The 27377-nt window shown below is 41.1% G+C and overlaps 2 protein-coding genes across 3 annotated transcripts; one reads left to right on the forward strand and one right to left on the reverse strand.

Moving 5' to 3' along the window:
- Positions 1 to 704: 704 nt before the first annotated feature.
- METTL9 (methyltransferase 9, His-X-His N1(pi)-histidine) lies at positions 705 to 22926 on the forward strand. 2 transcript variants are annotated; one of them, XM_080354227.1, is made up of 5 exons: positions 705 to 1037; positions 5331 to 5521; positions 7757 to 7966; positions 9027 to 9211; positions 22265 to 22926. In XM_080354227.1, the coding sequence occupies exons 1-5, from the start codon at positions 864 to 866 to the stop codon at positions 22468 to 22470; spliced, it is 966 nt and encodes a 321-aa protein (XP_080210353.1). In that variant the 5' UTR covers positions 705 to 863; the 3' UTR covers positions 22471 to 22926. The 2 variants fall into 2 exon arrangements, with proteins under 2 accessions (XP_080210353.1, XP_080210352.1); XM_080354226.1 differs by lacking the exon at positions 22265 to 22926 and adding an exon at positions 9901 to 10060 and having other exon boundaries at positions 728 to 1037.
- Positions 14711 to 21614, reverse strand: IGSF6 (immunoglobulin superfamily member 6). Its single transcript, XM_080354291.1, has 6 exons — positions 21363 to 21614; positions 19094 to 19447; positions 18091 to 18203; positions 16912 to 16968; positions 16191 to 16265; positions 14711 to 15078 (listed from the first exon to the last, which is right to left on the reverse strand). Exons 1-6 carry the CDS (start codon positions 21427 to 21429, stop codon positions 15040 to 15042), a joined length of 705 nt encoding a protein of 234 aa, XP_080210417.1. The 5' UTR covers positions 21430 to 21614; the 3' UTR covers positions 14711 to 15039.
- Positions 22927 to 27377: the final 4451 nt, after the last annotated feature.

Here is a 27377-nt window from a genome sequence, read left to right on the forward strand (position 1 = left end):
TGTATGTCAAACAGTTGTAGTCTTTCACCTGCAGACGGAAGGCCGTTTTGAAGAGCAAACCCTGTAATGGCTCGATTTATTTTTAAATGCTTGTGGTTTGGGTTTTTTAGGAATCTCATCAACTCTGTGCCTATTGGCCTCAAATTCCTCTGTGCAAGAAAATCCTGAAGATAACGGAAACCAAACACAACTTTATGTGAAGTGCCCCTTCAAACTTTCAGCATTTACTGTTGCAGCAGCAGAGAATTTCTCGAACGGATGAACTGCTCCCAAGACCTTGAACCTCAATTAAAGACAGGTACGAACTCCGGGGAGCCCGTGTGCACCACGTTAACTGCGCTACCAGGACGGACTGAGGTGACGCCGCGGACACCCCCGCAGACGCCCGGGCGGGGCCTCCCCGCCTCAGCCTCGCGCCTGCCCTCCGGAACGCTCTGCTCATGCGCAGCCGGGGGACAGTGCGGGGCCACGCACGTGCGCGCCGAGGGAGGTGGCGCGAGCCCCTCTGAGTGGGAGGGCGGGTACTCCGGGCCAGCGCTACGGGCGAGCCGCCGCCGCCGCCGCCGCCGCCGCCGGGCCCCGCTCCGGTTCGCAGGCAGCGCCCCGGGGGCGGACCCTGCCGCGCCACGGTCCCGCCCGCCCTGTGATCGGCGAGAGAGAGGGAGGGCGCGGGTGCGCGCCACGCCCCGGCGTGTCTCAGCGAAGCCGGCCGGCCGGGCCCCGCTGCCGTGCCGCCGCGCGTTCCGCCCTGAGCGTGTGTGCGGGGCCCGGGGCCGGGCCGGGCGAGTGGCGTGCTGCCGGCGCCGCCGCTGCCATGGGGAGAGAAGGCAGCGGGAGGGGGTGACTCCGCGCCCCTTCCCCCGATGAGACTGTGGCTGAGCTGGCTGTGCTGCTACACCCTGTTCCTGTGGGTGCTGAGGAGGAAGATGTGGTCTGGCCCTGCCAGGTACCTGAGGAGCCCTTTATCCAGGTCCCTCTACGCGAATATGATGGGCAGCCACAGCCAGCCAGCCCCGGGCGCCAGGGAGAACCACCAGGTACGGCCCCAGGGGCAGCCGCCCTTCCCGCCCCTCCCGTCCCCCAGCCCGCCTTCCCTCCCGTGCCCGGCGGGGAGTCCCGGTGCCGGCAGGACCTCGGGCCTCCTTCCCTCCTCCCCTCCCAATCACCGCCCCGGGGAGCTCCGCCAAGGGCAGCGGGCGGGGGGGGTCCTTGTCCGCCGGGGCGCACTGAGGTACCGGCCGCCGCGGGGACCCTGGTGCGGCCTGAGGGGGCACCGGGCCGGGCAGCGCCAGACAAAGGGAGGGTGCCGCTCGGTCCGCCCGGCGAGGAAGTTGCCGTGTGCCCTCCGTGTGAAACACGGCCGGAGCCTGCTGAGGAGGGGAGGGACCGGGCTGGAGAGGAGGCAGCCGGGGCCGGGTGCTGTGGGCTCGGGCGTTCGCCGCGGGAGAGTCGTCGGAGCGAGTCCGGCGGTGACGGCGGGACGGGGAAGGCAGCGCGGCGTCCCGAGGGCGGGGATGCATCGGGCTGAGTGCCAGGGCTGCTCCTGGGAGATGTGAACCTGCGCCTTGCGTTCTCTCTGCTGAGCTCTGTGAGCAAACATCACTTGAATAAAGTTTGCAGGATGTTGGATGGGGCGGGTTTGTAGCCACAGAGGTGTTTTTAATGAACGCTAGTGTGTCTAGAGGAAAATAACAAAAGTGAGCAACTGGGAAACTGTGGAGATCACAGAGACCTTGGAACGGTAGTTGATGGCAAACGAGAAATGAGTTACAATGTGATATGGCTGCAATATAAAAGGTTAGTGCTATATTTGGTCAGTATAGGCATGTGGATCAGTACTTTGTAGAGAAATTAGGGACTATACCCTTGCTATACAATGGTTATGTGATATGGTTGCATTTAAAATATGTTCAGGTCTGGACTACATTTTACCAAAATGCTACTGAAAATCTGTCAGGAGTTCAGAAGGGCTAATAAAAACTCTTAGGGCTAAAGGAAGATACTGATTTGTTCTAAGGAAAATATACAGAGCCAAGCTAATGAAGAAGACATAACATAAATACTTGGTGACTGCTGTACAAAGAAAGAACATAATCATGCATCCTAATTCTTCAATCTGATCTATTACTGGAGTGCTCTCGGTGGACACTGGCACCCAGAATCTTGCTACTGAGTGAATGTATTACAGGGGTTTAATTAATATGGTCTGCTGTTTGGATCATTCGCTACATAAGTAGGATGACAAAGAGAATCAGAATTTAGGGTTACAGAGAGAACTTCCTTCCGGTGAACAAAGAAATTTTTAAAGTCTTCTGTGGTGTTAAAAACCACTAGAAAGACAAGTCAAGCAAGGCAATGTGTTATGGAGATGAGTATGTCATTCAAAGGTAGATGGTCTGCAGTGGATAATCTCTATTTCTAATTTATTCGACCTAGATTTTAAACCTGAAGTGTTGATTATTCAGTAAGTAGTAAGGTTTGTGATTATTGAGGTTTTGGGGTTACTCAGAAGTAAGGATTGCATGTTGAGGCCCAGGTGCTTTCACTCTCTGCAGTTTCACTGACTTCGTTAGCTTTAGGTAAGTTAGCTGAAATAACATTTTCATCATTTCACTAATATTAGGCAAAATTATCAATAAACAATTTTTATTATAACAAAGCTCTTAACATAATATTTTTCAGGGTTTTGTGCTGTAATTTTTCTACTATTGTGCTATAAGAGCTCGATACACTTTCCATCATTAAACTAGTGGCCCAAGAAGGGCTCTTCATATACTGTACATGGAGGAAAACAAAAGCGGTTTCTGTTCTGAGGAAGTAATTCCAGTAATTAATCTGTCTTTTACCACTTACATGAAATTTGGATTTGGTTTATCCTGTGTTGCCTTTTTTTTTTTTTTTTACTGTTTGCTATCATTTCTATTATTCACTAGTATTATATAGGTAGTTGCCAGTAGCCTTTTTGGTGAGATTAACTGTGGAGAAGTTAGGGAAGGTCTGAGAGCAATGTCTGATTTCTGAAACAGGCTTCTCACAGTTGTTACCATCATAGTTCTGCCAATGATTATGTCAATAGATATCAATATTTAGAAGTCTTAAAGACAAGAATTGTAGGACTGTTATTTTCCATGGTCAGATCGTGGAACTACAGGTGACAGTTCAGTGCAGAACCAAGTTTTAAAAGCCCAGGTACAGCACGTAAGTGGTCCTATTGCTTATGGAACAAACCTGTGCTTCCAAAGCTTTGATAGCTGGATACATTTTCTTTTGGACTGAAAATGGTGAAAGGCAGATCATCTGAGCCACTCCAAACCTGTCCAGTGTAACAAGGCAGCAGCCTCATGAATGAACCTGCTGCAGAGCCCAGCCTGCTCCTCAGAAACATGAGGTTGTTTGCTTCTGCCAGGCTCTTGAAACTGGCTTCTGAAGGTGGATGGACAAAGTACATAGGCTGCTGCTTTAGTGGTTTTTCACGACTCGCTAAGGATTCCCTTTGGGAGTCACTGGTCTATGCTGATTTGTTCAAGTAGCCTTGCGCTGCGGTGCAAAAAGACCTGAACTGGTAAATCATCAGGCTCTGGGATCCCTGTGCCAGGCTCCATCATGTGGTACAGATTTGCTCAAAAGCTGGTTTTCAGAGCAAAGAATCACTTGTGTTACCTACAAGTGTGTTTGAAAGTATAGTTGAGAACCTGAATCTGCCAGAAATATACCCATCATCCAAATGGTTTTCAAAGTAAACCTAAGCAGGCATATGTTCGCTACTCGACTGAAGGGTCTTGACATCCTTTGCTACTTTGGGTCAGTGTTTGATGGAACCCCTGTTTATGAATCTGGCATAATGGCCTTGGTGCAGCTGTCTGCTCCCCTCTGCTTATTGGCACTATTATCGCGAAGCAGCGAGACACTGTTACAAGAATCCTGTCCCGTTATTATTTGTAGTACAGTAGTGACTGGAAGTCCCGTTGCGCTGAACACTGTAAACATGGGTTAAGTGACCGTTTCACTCCCAGCAAGGTACAGCAAATGTGAAGGGATCAGGGTATGGGCATACATTTTGCACAGGATGGCTATAGAGAGAGTCTTAGGTATTAAACTGTTGAGGAGTTAACCCAGCTGACTGTTTGCTGTCCTTCTATATGCACTTTTACAAGATTCTGTGAAAAGTCTGGATTGCTCTTTAAGATACTTATAACTCCCTGTCTGCACAGTAAACACATGCAGTCAGATTAGGGAACGTTATTGGAAGATCTAACGAGAGATAAGAGAGTGTTAGCTGTAGGGAATAATTCTTGATATTAGAAAACAGACACAATGGCATTAGAGATCCTGTGAGAACAGCTGACAATGGCTCTGCATAAGTGTAGGAGACTGAAAAATAATAGTGACGTTCTTAAATAAAATCACATTTAAAACTTTCTTTGGTAACTTCTGCATAATGAGTGGAAGGGGATTTTGAAAGCTTGGCATTGCAACTTATCAAGGAGCAACCTTTAGAATTTTATTATTAGTGCTGGCATTCCAGAAGGCTACAGCATTAGAAGCATTTGCTGGAGATGCAAAAGGTGGTCATGAGGGTCATAAAATTTTAGAATTTCTGTAAGTTTTCATCGTTTTGCACCTTTTTTTTTGCATTTAAAATAATGTAAAGCAGGTGTTAAATAGGGGGTTTAGGTGTGCCTTACATGTGGATAGTAAAATGTTAGGATATTGTGTGGTTTATTACATTTTCCAGATAGATCTGATACCAAAAAGTAACATTCTTTTTCTGGGAGGAAGCTTCACAGATATTAATTGTTTTGAAAGGCTTGTGGACCTGTTGCTGGTACTGGTAAGCGAAGAAATATAGTCCAGCAATGCTATGAGACAGTTGTTTAGAGTATTGATTGGATTTATCTCCTTTATCTCTTTTCCTGGAAAAAATTTCCAAATGCACTTGCTGATGTATTTGCAGATGATGCCTAGGGAAAAGTTGAGGGTGAGTTGGAAGATAGAAAACAATGTTATCCCACCTCATACTGCTTCATCAGGATGGTGCTAATCCACAGAGGACCTGTGTTTGCTTTCTAGGAAAGTTACTTTGTAAAATTCTTCAAAGTACAGGGTAATGACTAAGACAAAAATTTAAAGCATAATTTCTTAGAAAGTAATCAGTCCTCACTTGATTCAAATCTAATTAATCCTGAAGCTTGTTGAAAAGTCTGTAGAAAAACCTAAATTTTTATGTTGCAAAAAATTGATAATAGCCTTCCATGCATTCATTTTTTATTTAACTACTACTGCTTTTATGTTGCTGAACTTTTTAATGGTCCTTTATCTTTTTTCTCTAGTGGTATGTCTGCAACACAGAACAGTTGTCTGAATCCCTTCAGCCTATTTTTGTCCAGAGTTACCTTGACCAAGGAACACAGATCTTCTTAAACAACAGCATTGAGAAATCAGGCTGGCTGTTTATCCAACTCTATCACTCTTTCGTGTCCTCAGTTTTTAGCCTCTTTATGTCTAGAACATCTATCAATGGGTAAGTGAAAACTCAATCTTAGGTCAACTAAATACAGTTTGGATTTAAAGTTTTCAAGTGTTCAGCTCTACCCCTTGATCTCTCAGCTTTTCTTAAACTTGTAGCTTTCCCTTTGCTAGTCTAACAGATCTGAAATGCCCTACTGTGTTCTTCATGGCCAGCCCTCTTAATTGAAGAACACTTTCCGGCATGAGGGGACAGAGAAGGTAATTGCAATTAATAAGAGATAGAGGATTCTAATTGTGTTTTATAGCCATTACTTGTATTAATTTTCTTCTAATAAGAATGTTCTCTTTGTTTTAGACAATGTATACCTCTTCCCTCCGCTTGCTTTCCCTGCTTTGCTCTTTAGCCACTGCCATATCACTGTTGGTTTTGCCCTTGTTGAAGGTGGCTGTATCCAGTCAGTTCTGTATTGCATCTAAAACTCTTTCTAGGAGAGAGTGCGTGCAACCCGCTGCAAACCTAGGCAGATTTCTAAACAGTGCAAAAGTTGGCCGAATATTGTGTCTGGTAACACTGATGTGGAACACAATTTTGTCCTTTCCCCTATTCTGTAAAACTTGATTTCACTTCGATTTTTGTGTAAGCTCTCCTTTAACAGGTAAGTTCTGATGTGACATGTTTGACTGATGAAACATCAGGAAGGCAGGAAAAGAGAAGTTTATAAAATAATATTCTGTTAGTCTTGCTGAATCCTTCTCTCCTGTGGTTGCAGGGGAGTTTAGCTTTTTGTGGGTGCTTTAATATTTTTTCCAAAAAAGTCAGTGCCTTTTTTTTTTTGCTCGTGTTGCCCCATTTAGACATGTTTAACAGGTTGTCAGTTTCAACCTTAGGAAGAATGCTTTTTGTTCTCCACCTCTGCACCTACTACATACTGCTGCACAGTCTGATATGAGGATAGTAGCTGTCTACTAAAGCTAGAAAAATAATATTTTTCCGTATTTTATAACCAGATGACTTTATGAGCTTCCCTGCGGTGTTCTTAGTTACTTGTAGCTTTATATAAAGGTTCCTTTGGTGTCTTCTCCTTCCTTTCTCTTCCATTTTTTTTCAAAGGCTCTTCAGTGCTTTGAATAACACTTCATAGTGCTGTTAGGAATAATAGCTACGAGCCAATTATGCAGTGTGGGCTGACACAAGTGTGCTGCAAGGGGGCTCTACTTGAATTGGCTGTATTCTGTTTATTTTATACATTTAATTTCCTGCTTTAGTTTCTTCTGTATGACTTTGTATACTCTGTCCTTTTCGTTGGCTTGTTTGTTTTTTACTACAGTCAATCTTTCCTAGGTTGCCTCTTTTTCTTAGTTTTTGTATTCTTGGATTCTTTTTATCTATGTTTGCCTTTTTCCCCACTTGAACATAAAATAATTCTGTTTGTTGTCTTTAAATTTAACTCACTGTCCAACACTGGTTTAAAGAATCATGTTTATCTATCTTCAGTCTGTTACTGTCCAGTTCTTCTTCTTCTGCTTGTTCTCCTAACTCTTTCATCTTCTGAATTCTGCTATGACAGCTGAAATCTGTCACTATGTAGTCTTCAAACACTTACGGGCAGGTATGTCATTGACTTGATCCATAAGGAATCCAACTGTCACCTCTACATAATTCCTTAATGAGTTGCCTATTTTTTATTCCACAGTTCTTCATATTGAATGCAGGTTCTGCAGATAGCAGCAAAAGCCATTGTAACATACAATTAAAAAAACCTTTTGCCACTCCAGCAGTGTTATCTCAATCCTTTCTTTAAATCTGTTCCCTGTCTTCACTCCTAGTTCCACATCCTATTCTCATTCATTGTACCTACTTCTTTGTCTGCAGCCGTATTTATTTCCTCTACTATTTCATCTTTTAAGGTAGGTGGCAGATTCAAATCTGCAGTTGTGACGAGTAAGGTTCAACCTTTATCTTTCCCTCTCCTTCTCTCCCCTCTCCTTTTTTTTTTTTTAATTTATTTTTTTTTAACGTGATCATTTTCTTGAGATGCACCTCATGGGCTCTTCCTTACCTAACCAAATTCCTCCTGAAGTGTTAACTGCTGTAACTGTACATGGCTACATGTTTGATCTCTGACAAGTGCAAGACAAGTTGAACTGGATTTAAAATTTATCTGAGCAGTGACCTTGTACGCTATTATGTGTGAGCCATTGCTGCCAAAGCACATTCTAAATTACTTCATTGTCCTTCCTGCTAAAGTTTGTACAAAATTAGTAATTTCTCATTTTTACATTTCAGGCTCCTGGGAAGGGGTTCAATGTTTGTGTTTTCCCCAGAACAATTTCAAAGACTGCTTAAAATAAATCCAGAATGGAAATCCCACAGACTTCTCGATTTGGGGGCTGGGGATGGGGAAGTCACTAAAGTCATGAGTCCTCACTTTGAAGAAATCTATGCCACTGAATTGTCTGAAACCATGATATGGCAGCTTCAGAAGAAGAAATACAGGTATTGTACTGAATACTTCCTGCATCCTTTATATCAGATGTTGCAGAGAAGTAATCTGTTTGTAATATTTAATGAATGCTTGGTGTTTTCAGTCAATTCCTCTGTTGTTTGGTTGCTGTGGAATAGGTTGGCCTGTACAAAGCAAGAAAACAAAAGCATCTGATGTTCACTGTTAGCAGTGCTTTTGTTATGTGGATGTTACCTGTTAACACAAAATAGGCAACAACAATTTTGAAGTCTCCTTATTCATAGCGTGCATAAACTGCTGTAATCAAGGGAGTCAGGAGGATGAAATTGAGATGAACAGTCCAAAATTTCAAGAGGAAGACAACAGGTGCTGCAGAAGAAGCAAACTGAATCCTGGTAATAGGGATACCTTGGTAATCTGTGTCTATCTAATCCCACAGCATAGAAGACTGTGTAAAGATTCTTTTATTCTTACTTATCAGCTCCTGCTGATAAGATTGAATAATATTGAGTAACAAAAGCCTCAGCACTTTCAAAATGTTGTTCGTGCAATTGTCACAGCGTCTGGAAGTTCTTGTAGGCAGCAGATCCGGTCCTGTTGAATAGTGGTTATTATCACTATGTGCCTAGACTTCAACACAAAGAATGAAAGAACTGTGGATTTCTTTTCGTCACTTGCTTTTGAGTGGAAATGTATCAGCTACTTCACAATCCAGGTTTGCACACTGGTAAATCAGAATGGGTAAAATGCAGAAAGCCATTAATCGTGTTTCAAGTTAAGAAGTATCTTTAGTTTTATTCTAGGACAACACATTTTTTTTGATACCTGGGGCTTTGGGGTTTGTCTTCTTTATTGCCTCATGATTATAAGGTCATATAAAGGTTCATAGGACTGGATGTATAGCCACGCCCATTGTTGACTTAGTTTTCCAAAAGACCGCAAGGATCACGTCTATCTCTTTTCCTTGCCTAGGCGTATGACCTTACCTGCATTTTCAATGCATCCATAGGGAATTTTTGTCTTCAGTGGCTCTCTCTGAACTCAACTTGTGTTTGTTTCACAGACTGTATCTCTTTCTCTTTTCCTTTGTAGGGTGCTTGGTATAAATGAATGGCAAAACACAGGATTTCAGTATGATGTTATCAGCTGTTTGAATTTGCTGGATCGATGTGATCAACCACTGACTGTATTAAAAGACATTAGAAGTGTACTGGAGCCAACTAGAGGCAGAGTTATTCTAGCATTAGTTCTGCCATTTCATCCATATGTGGAAAATGGTAAGTGCACTAATTAATAGCTATTTAGGTGGGTAAAGAAAACATTTATAGGTTATAGTATCTCAAATTAAATGTTTAATAAATAATTGGCAAGTTTGTATTAGATTTTTACAAAGAGGCCACATGATGTAAGATGCTTTCTTAATTCCCCAGCGCACACTGTTGGCACCAACAAAAAAGCTCAAATACTGAAGCTGCATATCCTGTTATTCAGGTTGCCACATTTGAGCTGTGTTGGAGCAACACGGGAAAATTTATCTCTGCTACTGTCATATAGGTAACCCCAGTTGTCCGTAGCAACCATTGAGCAAAACCATCAGGACGGTCTCTAGCGCTGAATTAGAGCAGTTCAGGTCAAACTGTTTCAAGTGTTCCAGATGAAGCGCGCCTAAAAATTCATAGCGAGATAACATTCACTTTACAACATGAGCTCTCCAAGTAAAATATAAACCCCTACTAATACAAATTATCTATCACTATTAATATTGTATTAGTAAATGGAATAAGAAAGTAAAATTCGATGCCAAAACTCCATTATTTCCCTTAGTTGCATTTTAAAGAAATACATGAGAGATTTTCAAATTAATCTGTCTTTATGACCAAACTTCGAAAGAGGCTAGAAACTTTTTTTTACATGCCTGTGATTGTGGATTCAGATTGAGACACCGTAAATGTGGTTTGAATTCCAGAAGGCTGGTGTTCTTCAGTCATTGCTTGGACCCTGGCTTTCCTTGAGTATTGAGGCTTGGCTGTGGAAAGGCATGTATTCCCAGAAAATACAGAACTAATAACCTTAACATTCTAGCAATCACAAATGCATCGAAGTTTTCCTCTTTCTATATGCCAATGGTATTTTAGTGGGTGGGGGGGGAAGTTTTAAGTATAAAAAATGCTATAGGATGAACAATTGCTTAAAATACAGTATTTGAGCCTATAATCTTGTAGCTACTCTGAAAAGTAGAGTGTCTTAAATGAGATGTGGGGGTTGACTTACACGTCTATACAGTATTTCGAGCATGTTCGCTTACAACATGTTCATATAATGTTCATATAATGTTCATATAATGTTCATATAATTGTAAAAATTCTTTAAAACTCTGAATAACAACAGTGCCTTTGTAGGCTTTCATTGGCCTATTAGAAGCAGAAATTGAGAAATTATTTGGGTGGCTTTTTTGTTTGTGTGCCTTCAAAACTGTGTTTTGCAATCGCTATTGCACCCAGCATCTGCTTTTCTGTGTGGTGTTGAGTAACCACCTGGCAGACCACATGCAGCTTCCTGGTTCAACAGGAGGTAGATCAATTAAGGAAGAAACTACTCAAATTCTGCTTACATCCTTCAGGAGGAGAAAAGATAGCTAAATTTCCAAATCCTGAGGGACTGGAAACCTGTTCCGTGATGGCTGAACTCAGTTATTCCTACTTGTTGAAAACTGAAATCTGTTGTAAGATGTCTTGTAAACAGAAGTCATACTTTTGTTTGTGGTGGTGATTTGTAGCAGAGTAGTCACTTTGTTTAATGCGGTTTTGTTTCCTTAATATCTTCTGAAATTTAAGATACTTGTCCGCTTATCACTATCATAGATATGGGCCCCTATAAATTTCTTTAGACAATGCAGGGATAGTACACGCAGAAGTTACTGTCATTCCACTGAAGCTTTACCACTTAAGATCAATTTAAGTGTAGTCTAAAGAAAGAGACAACGAACTGCCAGACTTTCTTCATGATGTACAAATGATTTTAGAATTTCGGCATTTTCATTCAGCTGTTCTACAAGATGATGCATTTTTAAAAGTGTTAGGTCTGTATGTATGCTTTATATTTAACAAAAAAAATACTTGGAACATTCAAAGAGGAGAACATTTTATGGCTTAAGTAACTTCTTGTATCAGCTAATTAAAAACAGTTTGGATTTGCCTAGATAAACTTTTGAATTTTAGAGGGGGGAACAAATGCAGAAAAGATGAGGCAGGTAAGGTGTTCGATCAGTGTATTGATCAGTTTCAAGAAATTGATAAATTATTTTAATCAAAACTGGATATTTGGGAGGGTAATTGTGAAAGCCGTCTATGTGAATAACACAAAACTTCCTTTAAGAGAACAAAGCAAGGTAGAGGACTGTGAAAAATATATTTCTGTGCTTGCTGTTTCTGGAATTACAGTGACACCTAGAGTCCAAAGTAGCTCAATCATAATTTTTTTCTGAGGTTTTTCAGAGTTTTATTTTTCACATATAGAACAACAAGTAATACACTTATTGCACATGTCTAAATTTGGCCAGGAAGCCAGATGAATCATAAGGTATTACACTAGTCACGTAAGAAAATATATTATTTTAAGTTTATATTTTTGTAGATATATTATTTGTAGGTATCCCATAGGGTCATGTAAAAATCCTTTGTATTTCTTAATATAGACGTCATATTTATATAAAGGCATTATTAAATAATATATAAGTAGACTGGTTTGAGTTTCTCTACAATAAAAATGTCAGAGGCACCATATTTGAGAAGTAGTAAACATTAGCAACCTGGGATTGTGAAATGTTCTTGTTGAACACATTAATGTCCTTGGGATTAATTGACAGGGATAAGACGACAAAGATGTGCTTTCTGTCTTCTGTCTTCCTAAAATACTTAGTACTAAATTGAGCTGGAAACACAGCACTGTGCTAGATGGACCCTTGATTTGTTTCAGTTGTCAGTGCACATCTCACTGAAATGAGAAATATAATTTCATTTGTTAAACAAAACCTTGCTTTATGTAAATGATGATAAAAGATGCAGCTGTTCTTTGGTAGGGAGAATGCCTGATACTAGTAGATCTCTTGTAACAAGTGCTGATTTTTGTAGTCTGGCTAGGTAGTAACTGCTAAAAAAAAAAAAAATGGTACTTTAAAAAAAAGGTATAATACCTTGAGTAGGTATATACTTCTGTGTTCATGCATGTTGAACCGGCATGTGAAGGCAAAACTTGGTGCCCCTGAGTAAGCTTGACTTTGGATGGCAGGGCTGGAGGATGGGGGTTTGTCTGTCTAGCAAGTGAATTGTAATTTTAATATTGCAGGAGCAACCTTCTCACTATGACCACTCCTTCTCTTTTCTAAAATAGGCTAGGAAGCTTTACCATGATAGTACATACATTTATATTGACTGTTTTTTCTGCTTGTCTGTCTACAGAGTACGTATGTTTTGCTCTGTTTAAGCTGTTGTTAAGACTTAGGAACTGTTGATCTGTATATCTGTTACATCAATAACTATCACATTACAGAATCACAGAATTGACTGGGTTGGAAAAGACCTCAGAGATCATCCAGTCCAACCCTTGGTCCAACTCCAGTCCATTGACTAGATCATGGCACTAAGTGCCATGTCCAATCTCAGTTTCAAAACCTCCAGGGCCAGTGAGCCCAGCACCTCCCTGGGCAGCCATTCCAATGCCTGACCACTCTCTCTGCAAAGAATTGCTTTCTAATCTCCAGCCTAAATTTCCCCTGGCAGAGTTGAAGCCCATGGCCCCTTGTCCTACTGCTGACTGCCTGGGAGAAGAGACCAATCCCACCTGGCTAGAACTGCCCTTCAGGTAGTTCTAGAGAGTGCTGAGCTCACCTCTGAGCCTCCTCTTCTCCAGATTAAACAACCCCAGCTCCCTCAGCCTCTCCCCATAGGGCTTGTGTTCAAGTCCCTTCCCCAGTCTCATTGCTCTTCTCTGGACCCGCTCCAGCACTTCAATGTCTTTCCTGACCGGAGGGGCCCAGAACTGAACACAATACTCCAGGTGTGGCCTCCCCAGTGCAGAGCACAGGGGAAGGATCACTGCCCTTGTCCTGCTGACCACGCTGGTTTGGATACAGGACAGGACACCATTGGCCTTCTTGGCCACCTGGGCACACTGTTGGCTCATGTGGAGCTTCCTGTCCGTTAGTCCCCCAGGTCCCTTTCTGCCTGACTGCTCTGCAGCCACTCTGTGCCCAGCCTGGAGCGCTGCAGGGGGTTGTTGTGACCAAAGTGCAGGACCCGGCACTTGCCCTTGTTGAACTTCAGCCCATTGGAATCGGCCCATTTTTCCGGTCTATCCAGATCCCTCTGCAGAGCCCTCCTGCCTTCCAGCAGGTTGACACTCCCTCCCAACTTGGTGTCATCAGCAAATTTGCTGATGATGGTCTCAATCCCCTCATCTAAATCATCAATAGAGATGTTAAACAGGACTGGCCCCAACACTGACCCCTGGGGACACCACCAGTGACTGGCCGCCAGCTGGATGCGGCCCCATTCACCAGCACTCTCTGGGCCCGGCCCTCCAGCCAGTTCTTAACCCAGCAGAGTGCGCTTGTGCAAGCCACGGATTACCAGCTTTTGCAGGAGTATATTATGGGAGACAGTGTCAAAGGCTTTGCTGAAGTCTAGATAGACCACATCCACGGCTTTCCCCTCATCCACCAGGTGAGTCACCTGATCATAAAAGGAGATCAGGTTGGTCAGACAGGACCTGCCCCTCCTAAACCAGTGCTGGCTGGGTCTGTTCCCTTGTCCGTCCTGAAGGTGCTGTGTGATTCCATTCAGGATGATCTGCTCCATAACCCTGCCAGGCACCGAGGTCAGGCTGACAGGCCTGGAGTTGCCAGGGTCAGCTTTGCCGCCCTTTTTGTGGATTGGGGTAACATTCGCCAATTTCCAATCGTATGGCACCTCCCCAGTGAACCAGAACTGTTGGAAGATGATGGAGAGCGGCTTGGCGAGCTCTTCCGCTAGCTCCCTCATCACCCTAGGATGGATCCAGGCTGGTCCCATAGACTTGTGAGGATCCAGATGGCTCAGTAAGTCACCAACTATTTCCTCCTGGAATACAAGGGGTCTGTTTGGCTTCCTATCTCTGTCAGCCACCTCCAGAGGCCAGCTGTCCTGAAGGCCACCTGTCTTACTGGTAGAAACTGAGGCAAAGTAGGTATTAAGTACCTCAGCTTTCTCCTCATCTTTGTTAACTATATTTCCCTTAAAGTCCAACAGAGAATGGAGGTTTTCCTTGCCTCTCCTTTTATTATTAACGTATTTAAAGGAGGACTTTTTATTATCCCTGACAGAATTGGCCAAATTAACTTCAAATTGCAGTTTTGTTTCCCTGTTTGTTTTTTTTTTCTGCATGATCTAGCTATTTCCATAAATTCTTCATAAGCAGCCAGCCCTTTCTTCACAGTTGGTAAACTCTCTTTTTATTTCTGATTTCCTTCAGAATCTCCCCGTTTAGCCGAGCCGGTTGTCTTCCCCGCCGGCAAGCCTTTCGGCGCACTGGTATAGCCTGTTCCAGTGCACTCAAACCTCCTGCTTGAAGCGTGTCCGACGCTCCTGGGCCCCCTTGTTTTTAAGCATTGTTTCCCAGGGTATGCTCTGAACTAGACTATGACTAAAACCAGAATTTCGTCTATGAAATGGATTTATTTTCTGTTGCTGTCAATTATCATACATCTTTCACAAATGCTCAATTCATGTAAAAGGAATACATGTACATTTATGTAAAAAGAAGACACAGAATTAAGCCTAAACTAAAAAATGAAAATTTTATGAAGAATTAGCAGTTATCTTATGAAAGATTAAGTCTTTTCCCACCATTCTTATTCTTGCAGAATGAAAAATAGGAGTAACATGTAACAGAGAGGTAATGTACAATACACTTGGTTTTGTTGATCTGTTTAGAAAATACTCTTGAAGAACACTATCCTGCCAGGTTTTCTTCTCTTTTTAAAGCAAAGAAAGTCTGTGAAGAAGCTCAACTTCGTCTGCCTGTTTGCTTGCGTGAGAAATATTGAACAAATCTGAACTGCTGCACAGGCTCATCTGTTCTGATAAATAGTGTCATCTTCCAAATTATCCTGGGAAAAAAATGTAGAAGTATTTTGTTACTGATGTAATAAATAAAGATAGAATTTCTTTTTTGAGGCAAACCGCATCCCTTTCCCCTTTCAGTAAACTTCTTTCTCCCTACTTATCCAGTTGCTTTTGTCCATGTGGTATCCACAGGATTCAAAACATCTTTATTTTCCTAATCTCAGGAAGCACGCAGGCAGTGAAACACACCCCTTTGTTTCACAGTGTTCAGATCTGATGCTCAAACCAAGGACCAGCTCATGTCAGCAGAGGCTCAAAGTCTTTAAAGGGGTAATCACAGAGGCTGTATGAAAATAAGGGAAGTAAAAATGTATAGCGGATAAGTGTTTGTGTTCTGTGTTTCCTTTGGTTTCTCCTTAGATCTCTGAGTGGTGCAGCCCATGCTCAGAACAGGAGAGAATTTATACTGTTTCTCAAGAGAACCAACATTTTTGAAGCAGGACTTTTGAGGCCATTTTCTTTGTTTGCAAATACGCGTCACTTCTGAAGTTGTTTTTTGTAACTTCCGTGGCACATGCAAAATTATTGTCATATGGTCATGTAAGACTTACTGGCATAAATTCGGAATGATTAAATAAGTTGTGTGGCTTTATACACACTGATTTAATTACCTAGTTTAGGCTCTGTAAGTTGAAGGAGGGGGAAATATCTGTAAGAATGTTGTAGAGCTTTTGTAACAGTTTTATTACATCTTTGTCGTCTAGCTACCCTGGGCTAAGGGAGCAAGAGGAACTACAATAGAAATATTTTTTTTAAATGGAATTCCTAATAGCTCTGTGCCTTTTACCAAACAGTCCAGAACTACTTGTTGAGACCTTTTGTTGGCAAAATACAAATTTATGAAAGCGTCATTTTTAAAGGTACACACATACATACATATAAGGTATATACTATCACATATATATAATTGTATTTGTATGGTCATTTAGAATGCCTTATAATGTCTTTGGCTGTTGTGCAGAATACTTTTTAAAGACCTTTATGAACTTTAGAAGACAGAAGTCTGTTTCCAGAGGAAAAGGAAATGGTGTATGCTTAAAAAATGTCAGTTCTTCTTTTTCCCCATAAACTTTTGTTTGGGTGGTTGGATACTTACCGGTTGTGCAGCGTACTTCTGCTTTTGAAGTTCTTGGGCAATTGCTTGAAAAATTTTTCGCCCACTACTGATTTTCTGCCAATTATTTAAAATAATTCAGGTCAGTGCTACATTTTAAGTTGGGGGAAACATCTTTTTCAACCTTTTGTAATTCTGATTTTTTTTTTTTTTGCTGAATATGTCTTTGGGAATGTTATTAACACTTTAAGAACATGCAGTTTGGCAGGCAGAAGTGTTTTAAATTACATTAACATTACATCTCTTAACATATATACCTTCTTTAATGGATGTTTAAATGTATGGGTTTTGATTTTATTTTTTTTTTGATTGAAGCATACATGATGATAGAGGTTCTTAACAGACCTGTTTTAAATACAGTAGGGCTTACCTCACTGCACCATTTAAACAACCAAAAAGCTAATAGCAAAACCTCCTATTTTCAGATGTTCAGACAAAATTTACTGAAAACCTAAAGGAAGCTGCGTATTAGAGATGGCCTTTACGTAGGTTGACTTTATCCTGTACCAAACTCATTAAAAAGAATCTAATTAACTAATTTTTTAGACATAAAATCATTAACTAGTTTTATACAAATCTGAAGTGAAGCCTTAACAGCTCTGAATGTCTTCCTAATTGAATCATTGATTAATCACAAAACTGATGCTTAAAAAAGAAAAAAACCCTCCGAATCACAGACAAAGAAAACAAAGTGGTAACATACACAGTTCTCTGTTCTTTGGTCTTCTTTCCCACTTTCCTTTAGCAGCTTTGGTTTTAGCTGGAAGGAGGGATAATAAAAGATTAAAACGTAAGATGAAATGCCAACTGTTAAAGTAGCGGAATAGTTAAGAGCATCAAACAGTTTGTAGATGGAAGTTTTTCATTAGATCAGCTTATACCGTTGGAAAAATCAGTGAAATTCTCGTGTGTATGAGGCTTTTTTCAGCTTCTGGTAGCAGATGTTGCAAGTATTTTTGCTTTGAGTACAATGGGACCTGCGTGAAGCACTCTACCCAATTCTCAAAAATGAACCACTGGCATCACAGATACCAGTTTTTCCCCTGAAGAAGGCCTGGTTGTTTTTTCCCGCTATAATGTTTCACCTAATATAAAGAAAAAGGGAAAAATAAAAAAGACTGTCCTGTCTTTATGTTTAGACACTAAGCAATACAGCAAAGAACCATTCTACCATACTGTACCACTTAGGACTGTGAAGTCTTCTTTCTAGTGTCAGAGTCTCATTATGATGTAAAGACTCCAGTGGCAGCTTTGGGTGTTTGTTTTTAACTAAACACAGATTTTGTTCTAATTCTTTTGCAAAAATACAGTATTTATGTAATTTTTAACCAGGTGCTTTTTAGCGTATTTGTTTCCATAAGCATAAAACTTCTTCCAAGTCTCTGATTTTTTTTTAAAAAAATGACCAAGGTCTTTCTTCTCTATTTATCTGATGTATTAATAGAATTTCATTGCACAAGTCAAGTCAGTTTGCAGTCACCTTATTGCTGCTGCTGACAAATACTTGGACGTTAAGTTTATATTATTTTACTTTTGCTGGAAACTAATCCAGAGATTTAATGACTTACAATGGTAATTTCTAGTTTTGTATTTTGCATGTGCCTTGATGGATAATCTCCAACTTGCTGATTACTACTTTAAGGACCATTTTATCTTTAGAATACCTTTTCTTTTAGACATCTTACTATAAAAGAAAATGTAGTTGCTATTCAGAGTACAGGTATGTGCCACACAAGAGTTTGCAGATGAGCGCAACCACCTCTTTAAAACTTAATCATAAAAGTTCCGGAATCTAGAAAAGCCTTTTTATTCTCTTTCTGGAGAGGTTAAAACTGCTTAGATTTAAAAAATAAAAAAATCAGAAAAATCACTTTGAGCCTACCTTGTAGATTACAAGGAGCATGAATACAGTAGTGCTGTATAGAAACAGTAAAGCTGAGGTGATGATCATGAAGATGGAGACGACTTTTCCATTGCTGTGCTGCTTCTCTGCGCCTTTATTAAAAGTGAGTGCAAGAATAAAGGACAGTTCTTCTGATTCACATAATTTTCTTAAGATTCTGCATTTCAACCCCTTTCCTCTGAGGAATTAGAAAAACCTTATACCCACCAATATTTTCTGGTTCATTTTCAGTCTAAACTCCTTAGTGAGAACACTTTTGTTTCTGTGAATGTTTGCAAGGGCAATGGAGACTTGGTTTTTTTTTTTATTACGAACCCTCCATTGAGGGGTAGACAGAGAATAGAATCCAGTTTTGTGCTCTCATAAAGGAATAGCAGCATAAAGCTCACAGACTTTTGTTCAGAAATGCAATTAGAGGAAAGAAGGAATATAGGGAAAAAAATAATTCACCTAGGTTGGTTTTTTTCCTATTTTAGGCATGTCATACTGAGATGTAGTTAATGAAGTCTCATCACTTTCTTAACTAGAAGGCAAATGATATAAAGGTTCAGAACTAAAACATTTGTTCACGTTGGTGCACTGAATCCCCAGCTCTGAGACCTTGTACTCGGTTGCATGCGTTTCCACTAAATATCAGGTTTTCTACTTCTCATTTTTCTGTTTATACTTCCTTTCTGATAGCCAGTAAAGTCCTTCTGTAAGAGGATGTAGCGTATGGCTAGATAGGACAGAATACAGAACTTCTTTCTTTTGTAGAATTTTAGAGTCATTTGCATCATATGACAGAACAGTCCAATTAGCAAACAAGGTTAGATGCTTATTTGTACAATCCCTCCATGGTTTTACTGTTAGTATTTTAATATAGTCATATTCATCCTAACATTATTGGTATTTCCATCTTAAATGACATTGTTGAAAATGTAAATAGAATATTTAGTAAAGATCATCTATTTCTTTTAAGGTGCTTCATTAAGAAACTGACCTGTTTTCATTAGTACTGTTCCATCTCCTGTTTGTTTAGAATGGGGTGAACTTGAATCTGAAAATGCTATTCCACAGATATAAACAGCATTATCGTCTACAGTCAGGTCATTGATTTGAAGTGAAATGTTGTTTTCTGGTAAAAAATGTACTTTGTATTTCTGCTGATCTGTGCATCCAGGAGTACACAAATCCTCATGTTTACTCGTTAAAAAGCGAAACCATAGAATTTGAAGTGAGGATGGGGAGCATCCAGAGGCAGAGAAAGTACATGTTAGGAACACAGTTTGCACGGCGTAGTCAGCTCCCTGAAATCTGGGTTGTGTTACGGTGACATGGCAGGTATCTGCAGAACCTGTTGAGAGTAAACAATTGGTAATGTGAGGGACAGTCGAAAAACAAGGAACAATCTAAAAATAAAATAAGGTACTTTGGAGTCATTTGAGACAAGGTAGGAGGAAAGGGGGAAAACAACTTGAATTTTTTTAGATTGTTTCCAGGATACTTGTAGGTAATTCCTACAGCTTGCCCATGTGTTCGTTCAACAGTTTTACCTGTGTGGTAATATTGCTTACCTTTCTGTTTTTCTGAAAAGGTATAGAGAAGACTCATTTATTTAAAGTAATATTAATGTCTCCTTTGGCCCTGGTGAAGACCAAAGGAATACTTGGTCTGGTTCCCTGCCTCAGATTTAGTCCTGAGTGTTTTGGGGACTTGGGGGGCAATGGGGAGGGAGGGATGTCATGTGATGTAAGTCTGGATGTAGCATGGAGGGTGTTGGTCTCTTCTCCCAAGTGATGGGACGAGAGGAAATGGCCTCAAGTTGCACCAGGCGGGCTTACATTGAATATTAGGAAAAAAAAAAATCACAGAAAGAGCTGTCAGGCATTGGAACAGGCTGCCCAGAGAAGTGGTGCAGTCACCATCCCTGCAGGTTTTGAAAGACGTGTGCATGAGGTTCTTAGGGACATGGTTTAGAGGTGGACTTGGCAGTGCCAGGTTAAGGGTTGGACTCGATGATCTTAGAGATGTTTTCCAGCCAAAATGATTCTAAGATTCGGTGCTTGGTGGAGTAGTTCTGCAAGGGTTTCTCGCTCCTCCACTGTTCTTGAATCAAGTGAGACAGCCTGATGACACGCAGTGGAAGTGTCATAAATGGAGACATTTATAATTTAGTAATCTCATAACATTGATTAGAATTCATAATAGTTCCTAGACATTCTTCCACTTCATTACATATATTGACTCTGGGTTTTTAAGGATAATAATACTTCTTGTTAGTTCTGACATTTAAAAATGTGTGAAGAGAAAACAGGAAGGTTACTCAGAGAAGAGAATTCTAATTAAGGAACAGAAATGTAAGCTTTGATATGACTGGTCTGGGAGATATATTTTTTTTAAGTCCTTGTTGAAATCCATGATTTAAATACTGGTTTGGTGTATTTCATTTTATCCAAATATATTGCTTAGTTATTTAGGCAATGGGATTGAGATTATTGCAGTAAAAAATGAAGATATTATATTAAAAGCATCCGTTTCTACTTCCTACAAAATAACAACTTGGAAGAAAATTAAACTGAAGTCTCTTAACTTACTGCTGCAGCACAATTTGTAAGCCTGCCCATGGTGGCCGATCACCATTGTCCATCATTTTTCTCATGGTTTTATGGACCAAAGTTAAGCAGATTCAGTGTCTGTGACTTCTACAGGAATAAAATGAAACTCTGTTGCTGTGTCAGATCAACATCAGAGCCGTTCCATAGCAGCTACAGTAATATGAAGATTGTAGTAAGACAAGTTGGTGGTGAACTTGCACCGTGTGTGGTGAAAGGCAATAGCCTGTGCTTCCGCAGCTGATCCCCTTGTCTTTTCCACCTTACTCTGGGGCTCTGGCCGGCCGTGCAGAGAGAATTCCATGGCTTCAGTTGATGTAGATACTGTCGTCTGAGCTTCCCAAACCCTCCTCCCAGAGCAGCTCAGCTGCACTGAAACCATGGGGCTGCTGCTGGAGCACTTTGCAGGGAAGTGCAGTAGGATTTGACCCAGAAATAGATTACAGGAGCATTTCAGACTTTTAGAAGAAAAAGCTTTTGCTAACGGTTGTTTAATTTGTGAGTTGCATGAAGATAGCAGAAATTAGCTTGATTCTTGGCAAAACTTTTTACTGCTCTTACTTTGTAGCTATGTTGCAAATCATAACCACAACATTTTCAATCTTGTTTGACTGCTGTCACACAGGAAAATACAAGAAGAATAAAAATAAGTCTTACCAGCACCGTGCAGAATCCAGTCAAATGTCAGCATTAGCAAGTTTTTTAATTTGGCGAAAGATACCATTTCTTTTATCTTGGAGGAAATTATTCTGCTTGAAGGAAGAGAAACTTAGGAAATGTTTGGAGTTGCAGAACGCTCTGAATCACGCGATTTAGAACTTCCTGTTTAGAAGGGTGTTTACTATTGCGTTTAGCAAACTGGTTAAAGGTACAGACCAAACCAGAAAATATTTGTCATTTGTGGATTGCATTACTTCGAAAATGAGTCAAGTGTTTTAAATTTGGAATTTCTGAGCATTCTGCCTATAATCCTTCTGATTATTTCATTGGATATGACACATGAGAGCATGTTTTCCAGCATGCTACAAGTTTGTGGCTTCTTAGTTTTTTATGACCCTAATCAGTCTTTACCAGCTAGTAGGTGGCCACTGGAGGAACTGATTTGGTAGCCATCCATTGTAATGTGGTGGTCTACTGATGGACACTTCACAGCAAATCATAATTTTCAACTTGATGACTCTGTTTACTGTAAATACCCAAAGCCGTCTTTAGCCAGACAGTGGGCATAAAGAAATAATCTTATAATGCTGGAAAAAATCTTCATTAAATAATCTGTCTGTACATACCTGCCGAACACCAGCCTCACTAGAGGAAGTTACTTTTCAGCCGGTCTGGCAACTATGAGTTAAAAATGTAACAAAGATAACCTTAAAAAGGAGCCACTTCTGAAGAACAGGTGAAACCTTGAACACATCTTGGCAACAGCTCAACAAATGGCTTGTCAACCACCTATTTGGAGTGGAGTGGAATATAATCTGTGTCGTATGCTTTCTGTAAGATAATGCAACACGCAATAAAACTTTCTTTGTAATTTAAACAAAGCTGTTTTGTTTTCTCAGTAGGTGGCAAGTGGGAAAAGCCCTCAGAAGTTTTGGAAATCAAAGGGCACACTTGGGAAGAACAGGTGAATAGCCTGCCAGAAGTTTTCAGTAAAGCTGGTTTTGCCATAGAGGCTTTCACCAGACTGCCATACCTGTGTGAAGGTGACATGTATAATGACTACTATGTACTAGATGATGCTGTCTTCGTCCTCAAACCAGTGTAAGCATGCATCTAACCCAAGAAGCAGCCTCTGAGAGAGGAGTTTGATTTATGGTTACTTAAAGGGAGGGAATTAGGGGATTGCCATGTTAAATGAATACCATGTAAGAAATTTAAAGGCCAAAATACTGATGTATTTCTTTGTAGTGTGATTAGGAAAAAAAGGTTGTTTTTTAAACAGGCTCTTTGGTTGAGAATTTCTTTTTTACCTGACAGTTCATTCTGCAGTCCAGCAGTAATGGAAGATTTTTTTTATGCTTACCTGCAACAGGGATCAGATCCAAACATACAATGTGAACTATTATTAAAGAAATCAAGTGAAATCTGGCAATAAAGTTATCCATTCAGTTCAAGCCTTGTTGAATATAAACTGTTGAAGTGGATATTCTTCCATGCTAAGTTACTTTCTCTCTTACTGTCATTTTCCACATGTTTTTAATCATTCTAATAAACTTTTTTGAGATTACTTTTTGCATTAACTTTTGTGTTCGTTTTTGTAACCATAGCCATGCTTGTCTGCAGCAACTGGCCTTTGTGTTGAGAGTCAAGCTCTCAATAGCAGCACAACCTTGCATTTATTTAAACAGCATTTAAATATTGTTTAAAGGGATAACAGTCCACACACACACACACAAAAAAAAAGTTATCACTTTTGGTTGGGTTTCCTTCATATTCCTCTCAAAGGCCCATAAATCCTCATTGCTTTTGCATATGCCATTTTCCAGCTAAAGGAGTTATGGTAGAACTTGCCAAAACTGCACTTTAAACTGATAGGTTTAATAACAAACTTTCTAAGTAGGTTGTTCTCAGAAGTTTTCAGCTTAAAACACTTGCAGGTAGTTTATTGCCAATTTTGCGAGTCAAGCTACCTCTGAGGATAGGGACCTGATTTTGAAGGTTTTGCTTGCTTGAGACATTTTCTTTTCTTCAGGAGCACTAAATAAATGCTGTTTACTTTAACGTCTTATTTTAAAAACTCTGTTTAAAATGGATCATTTCTGGCAGTTGGGATATAACCTTCCTTTAAAACAACAAGCAGCATCATAAGTAGTGCAGAACTGGCAGGCGTGTGTCATACATTGCTTGGGATGTAAGTGTTGTGAGACAGCAGAGAGACCTCAGCTTGTATATCAGCTGGTAAGTAAAGTAAGAACTGACTTACCTTTGCTTTTGAAGTCTAAAAAAGTTGTACATTGTGTTGCTTGGTTGTTTTTTTTTAATGATTGGTGATCTTATGCCAGGTAGGATGTTTGAGCATGTCTTTTTAGATGTACCTTGAATTTCCTTTGCCTGATGGTTAGTGATTTCTCTTGCTAATTTAATAGCCTGGGATTCTCAGTCGTCTTTGTAGAACAGTGAGTATTCTGTAGTATGCAGAGATGGGTTTGACTGGTGGGTTTTTTTCAACAGTAATTCAGACTCACTGTTATTCTCATTTCAGTATGTGCACTTGAATTTTGGCACAGAGTGCACTCAGATTTGTCTGTTGGAAAGATTAACTGTGTATGCTTTCAAGTGATTCCATTCATTTTTGGTTTGTTACCTTCATTTGTACTCATCTAGTAGTGGGAAGTATGTTCTTAATGTGTAGTGAATTTAGCTTCATGTAGCAAATATGTATTAAGACAAAATTCTTCAAAGCTGCTTAAGTGTTTTAATCCCACAGGTTCAAAAAGTCACACAAGAGACTATGAATTTCACACCTCATATCTTTTAGTCCTGTCAGTTAAGACTTAGGTTTGTAATAAGGTTTGTAATAGCTTTGAGAGGTTTTGGGACAGAAGGTGCAATGTAAATAATAGTATTCTTTTTCTACTGATTTCCTGTTTTGTTCCGTCTAATTAAACAAGTATTCTTAGACTTGAAATGGGGAATTAAAACACTTATTAAAGCATGAGCAATAATAGGGAAAGGCTATGAACAGAGTAAGCTTATATTTTAAGGGTCTATGTTCAACATGGTCAAAAACCTGCTTGGTCTTGTTGAACATACAGAGTGCTCCCAAGGGACTGTGCCTACACCCGTACTTCTAAAACCAGAGTTTCTTGCAAAGGAGAGGGTGCAATGTGCCTCATTGTGCCAGGGAAGGGGATTATTTTCTTTCCAGACCTTGAGGATGCATTTGCGTGCAATTAATGTCTGCTCACACATCCTGTACAAAGAAACCCTTGAGTCCAGAAGTTGATTAAATTGCCTGAAAAACTTCTAGGACGTCATCCAAGGGGACAAGTGTTTATTGCAAGTCCAATGTCCAAATTCATTACTCCTGGGCTTGGGGAACCTGCCTTGTCCCCCCACTGTCCCTGTCCTGCTGTGGATGACAGTGTGCAAGCCACACCTCGATGGTCTCACTAACATGCATTGTTTTGCCCTGGAGAGTAACTAAGCTGTCTGTTCTGTCAAGGTGGCACTGGATGTGTTGCATCGCAGGAGAAAGATGCTGTGCAAGGGCATGATTTAGTTGGAAATTTTCGACACCAAGTTGGAACAACTTCATCTCACAGCAATCACAGTTCCTTTTGCTGGGTGATCCCAGGTACAGTCAGTTCGTGTTCTGCTCCTCGGAGCCCAGGCTGGGGGTGGGGAGGCTGGGGGAGCAGGGCGCTGAGCAACACCAGCCCAGCCTGTGTGTTGTCTCCACGCAAGCTGTTGAGCTGTCTTCATCTCTGGAGGGGAATCACCCTCTTCTCCCTGCATGGGAGTCTCTCACCCCTGAGCCCCCCAGCAGAGCAGACTTTTCCCCTCCCCTCCAGCTGCAGGCTGGGTGCTGCTGGGCAGACGCTGAGGCTGCGGGGCGGCGCTGGCCCCAGTCCCGGCCCCTTGCACTCGGGGTCCCTGGCTGGAGCCGCCCAGCTCATCGCAGTGCGAGTGCGGGGAAGGAGGCGCACACAGCAGGGGCAGGTAAAGTGCCGTGGGGTTCTGGCTCTCCCCAAGAACCCACCATCTCTTCTTTCTCTTCCACCCTCTCCTTTACTTCCCTCTCTCCCTTTTCAGGTTGAACCCCTTGAGGGTTTCCTCACTGCATGTAGCAGGGTTTTTTTCAGAGGTACCGAGAGTTTGGCTGCAAGGGGGAGGATGGGCACTGACGGAGCAAGGGCTTATCAGCAAGACTTCTTATTATGAGGTTAGCTTTCTGGTTATCAGTCTTCAGATAAGGCAGTGGCTGCATCAAGATGAGTGATAAAATGTCTAAGATTTCTTCACATGGAAGAGCAGCTGCTTAGGGAGCAAGAGGAGAAGGCAATCTGAGAACTCCTTATACCGGAGAGTCCTGCGAGGGTGACATCTCAGAGATCCGATCCCAACACATACTCCTGTGGTGCAGGCAGTGATCTGTGGGGAGATGCTGGATGGGATCTGCAGAGATCCCCACAGGGTGATTTGGGATTGTCTAAAAGCTGCGGTGAACTTCTGCAAGTGGACCAGCTGTGCTGACAAGAGGAGCTATTTCATCCTGCAGATTGTCTTATCAAGCAGGGCTGTGTCACAGCAGACTTGTTCTGCGCCTGCTCATTGTCCATTGGAGGTAGTCAGGATAAAACAGCACTTTTCTTAGCATTTAATCTCCTTACCTATTAATGTAGCATGCTTGAATTAAAATATACTCCCTGATCAAAGTGAATGAGTTGGAATAAGTAAATCACATTTGACATTGGTAGCATGATTTAAGCTATGCAGACTAATCAGACCTTACTGCAAAATTAACACAGCGAAGGCAGAAACAAACACAAGAAAGTTCATTGTCTAGGAAACCAGATACATCTGAATGAGAGACATGTACTGTGGTGCTCCCAAAAGAACAGCTGAAAAGGGTTTCAGTGTGTGCAAGAACAGGACAGAGGCGATTGCTTCTTAAAGGCTAATGTTTAAACTTTTCATCATCCGTCAGTTTGAAACATTTCTGTTAGAAGACTGGAGTTATGTATTTGTGGTAGACTGAGGTATTGCTCGAGGCTGTTAAAAGACATTTTCGTAAAAGAGTACTGTGCTGATACGTGAGATTAAACAATCTGAAAAAGGTGTTTGTCTTTATCAAATGTTCAGATCTGTAACTCAAGCCATGGTAAGGAACTTCAAATAAAAATTAAAAAAAAAAAAAAAAAGTATCCAAATTCAGTAACAAAGAGAAATGCAGAAATTAAGCGTGGCTGCAGATAAACCCTTAAAATATGGGAAAAGGAGAGAAAACCTAACAAAGTTATCTCAGGGTCAGAGCAAAGTTGGCAAACAGGGCCCTCGGTGTCATTTGTTAAAATCAGGGACAAATCCCAGTGTAAGAAGCTGCAATCTGTATAGCAGGGCATCATGTAATATCTCAGATTAATTAATTGTTTTACCTGTGGGGCTGGTGACTCACGACAGGGCAGAGGGCCAGGCCGAGAGTGCAGAGGCAGAAAATCCTTTGCAGTAAATGTGGTGTGATGTGGATCGAAGCAGCAGATGGTCCCCGATGCTGTGGAGGGGACGTGGCTGCAGAAATACCTGCATGAGTGAGACCTGCTCAGTCTCCGTGTCCTTTCCCTCCCCGCTGCCTGTCAAGCTGGGCATCACTGCAGTGATTATCCTCGTCCTTCAGGAACTAGACTGAAAGCAACAAATTCATGTCATGGAGGACGACTGTAAGACTATCAAGACTTGTCTTACAAGAATCAGTGACACTCTGGTGAAAAGCTCCAGGTATCCTGTTACAGCCCTTCTGGAGAATTTATTCTTTCAGTGATCTTTATGATGCATAGCACAGGGCAGCAGGGACAGCGAAAGATTCTAAAACACATTTCCTAGCTGATGGTGAAAAACTGCTGGTACAGTTCTCATGACTACAAAGACTAGTGCTTTGGTCCATCTTAATGAAGTGTGGTGTTCTTGAACCCCATTTCCCAAATGTGTCACTTCTGGTTCAGAAGGGCACAA

The sequence above is a fragment of the Nesoenas mayeri genome (genome assembly GCF_963082525.1).
Source record: "Nesoenas mayeri genome assembly, chromosome: 15".
NCBI classification, from domain to species: Eukaryota; Metazoa; Chordata; class Aves; order Columbiformes; family Columbidae; genus Nesoenas; species Nesoenas mayeri.

Excerpts from the sequence above, each read along its gene's own strand:
- METTL9 (XM_080354227.1), top strand. The coding sequence starts at position 864 with ATGAGACTGTGGCTGAGCTGGCTGTGCTGCTACACCCTGTTCCTGTGG. Across the intron at positions 1,038-5,330 it reads GCGCCAGGGAGAACCACCAG|TGGTATGTCTGCAACACAGA; the intron begins GTACGGCCCCAG and ends TTTTTTCTCTAG. Across the intron at positions 7,967-9,026 it reads CTTCAGAAGAAGAAATACAG|GGTGCTTGGTATAAATGAAT; the intron begins GTATTGTACTGA and ends TTTCCTTTGTAG.
- IGSF6 (XM_080354291.1), bottom strand. The coding sequence starts at position 21,429 with ATGGTATCTTTCGCCAAATTAAAAAACTTGCTAATGCTGACATTTGAC. Across the intron at positions 19,448-21,362 it reads CTGGATTCTGCACGGTGCTG|GTTCTGCAGATACCTGCCAT; the intron begins GTAAGACTTATT and ends TACTCTCAACAG. Across the intron at positions 15,079-16,190 it reads AGAAGTACGCTGCACAACCG|GATAATTTGGAAGATGACAC; the intron begins GTAAGTATCCAA and ends TTTTTTTCCCAG.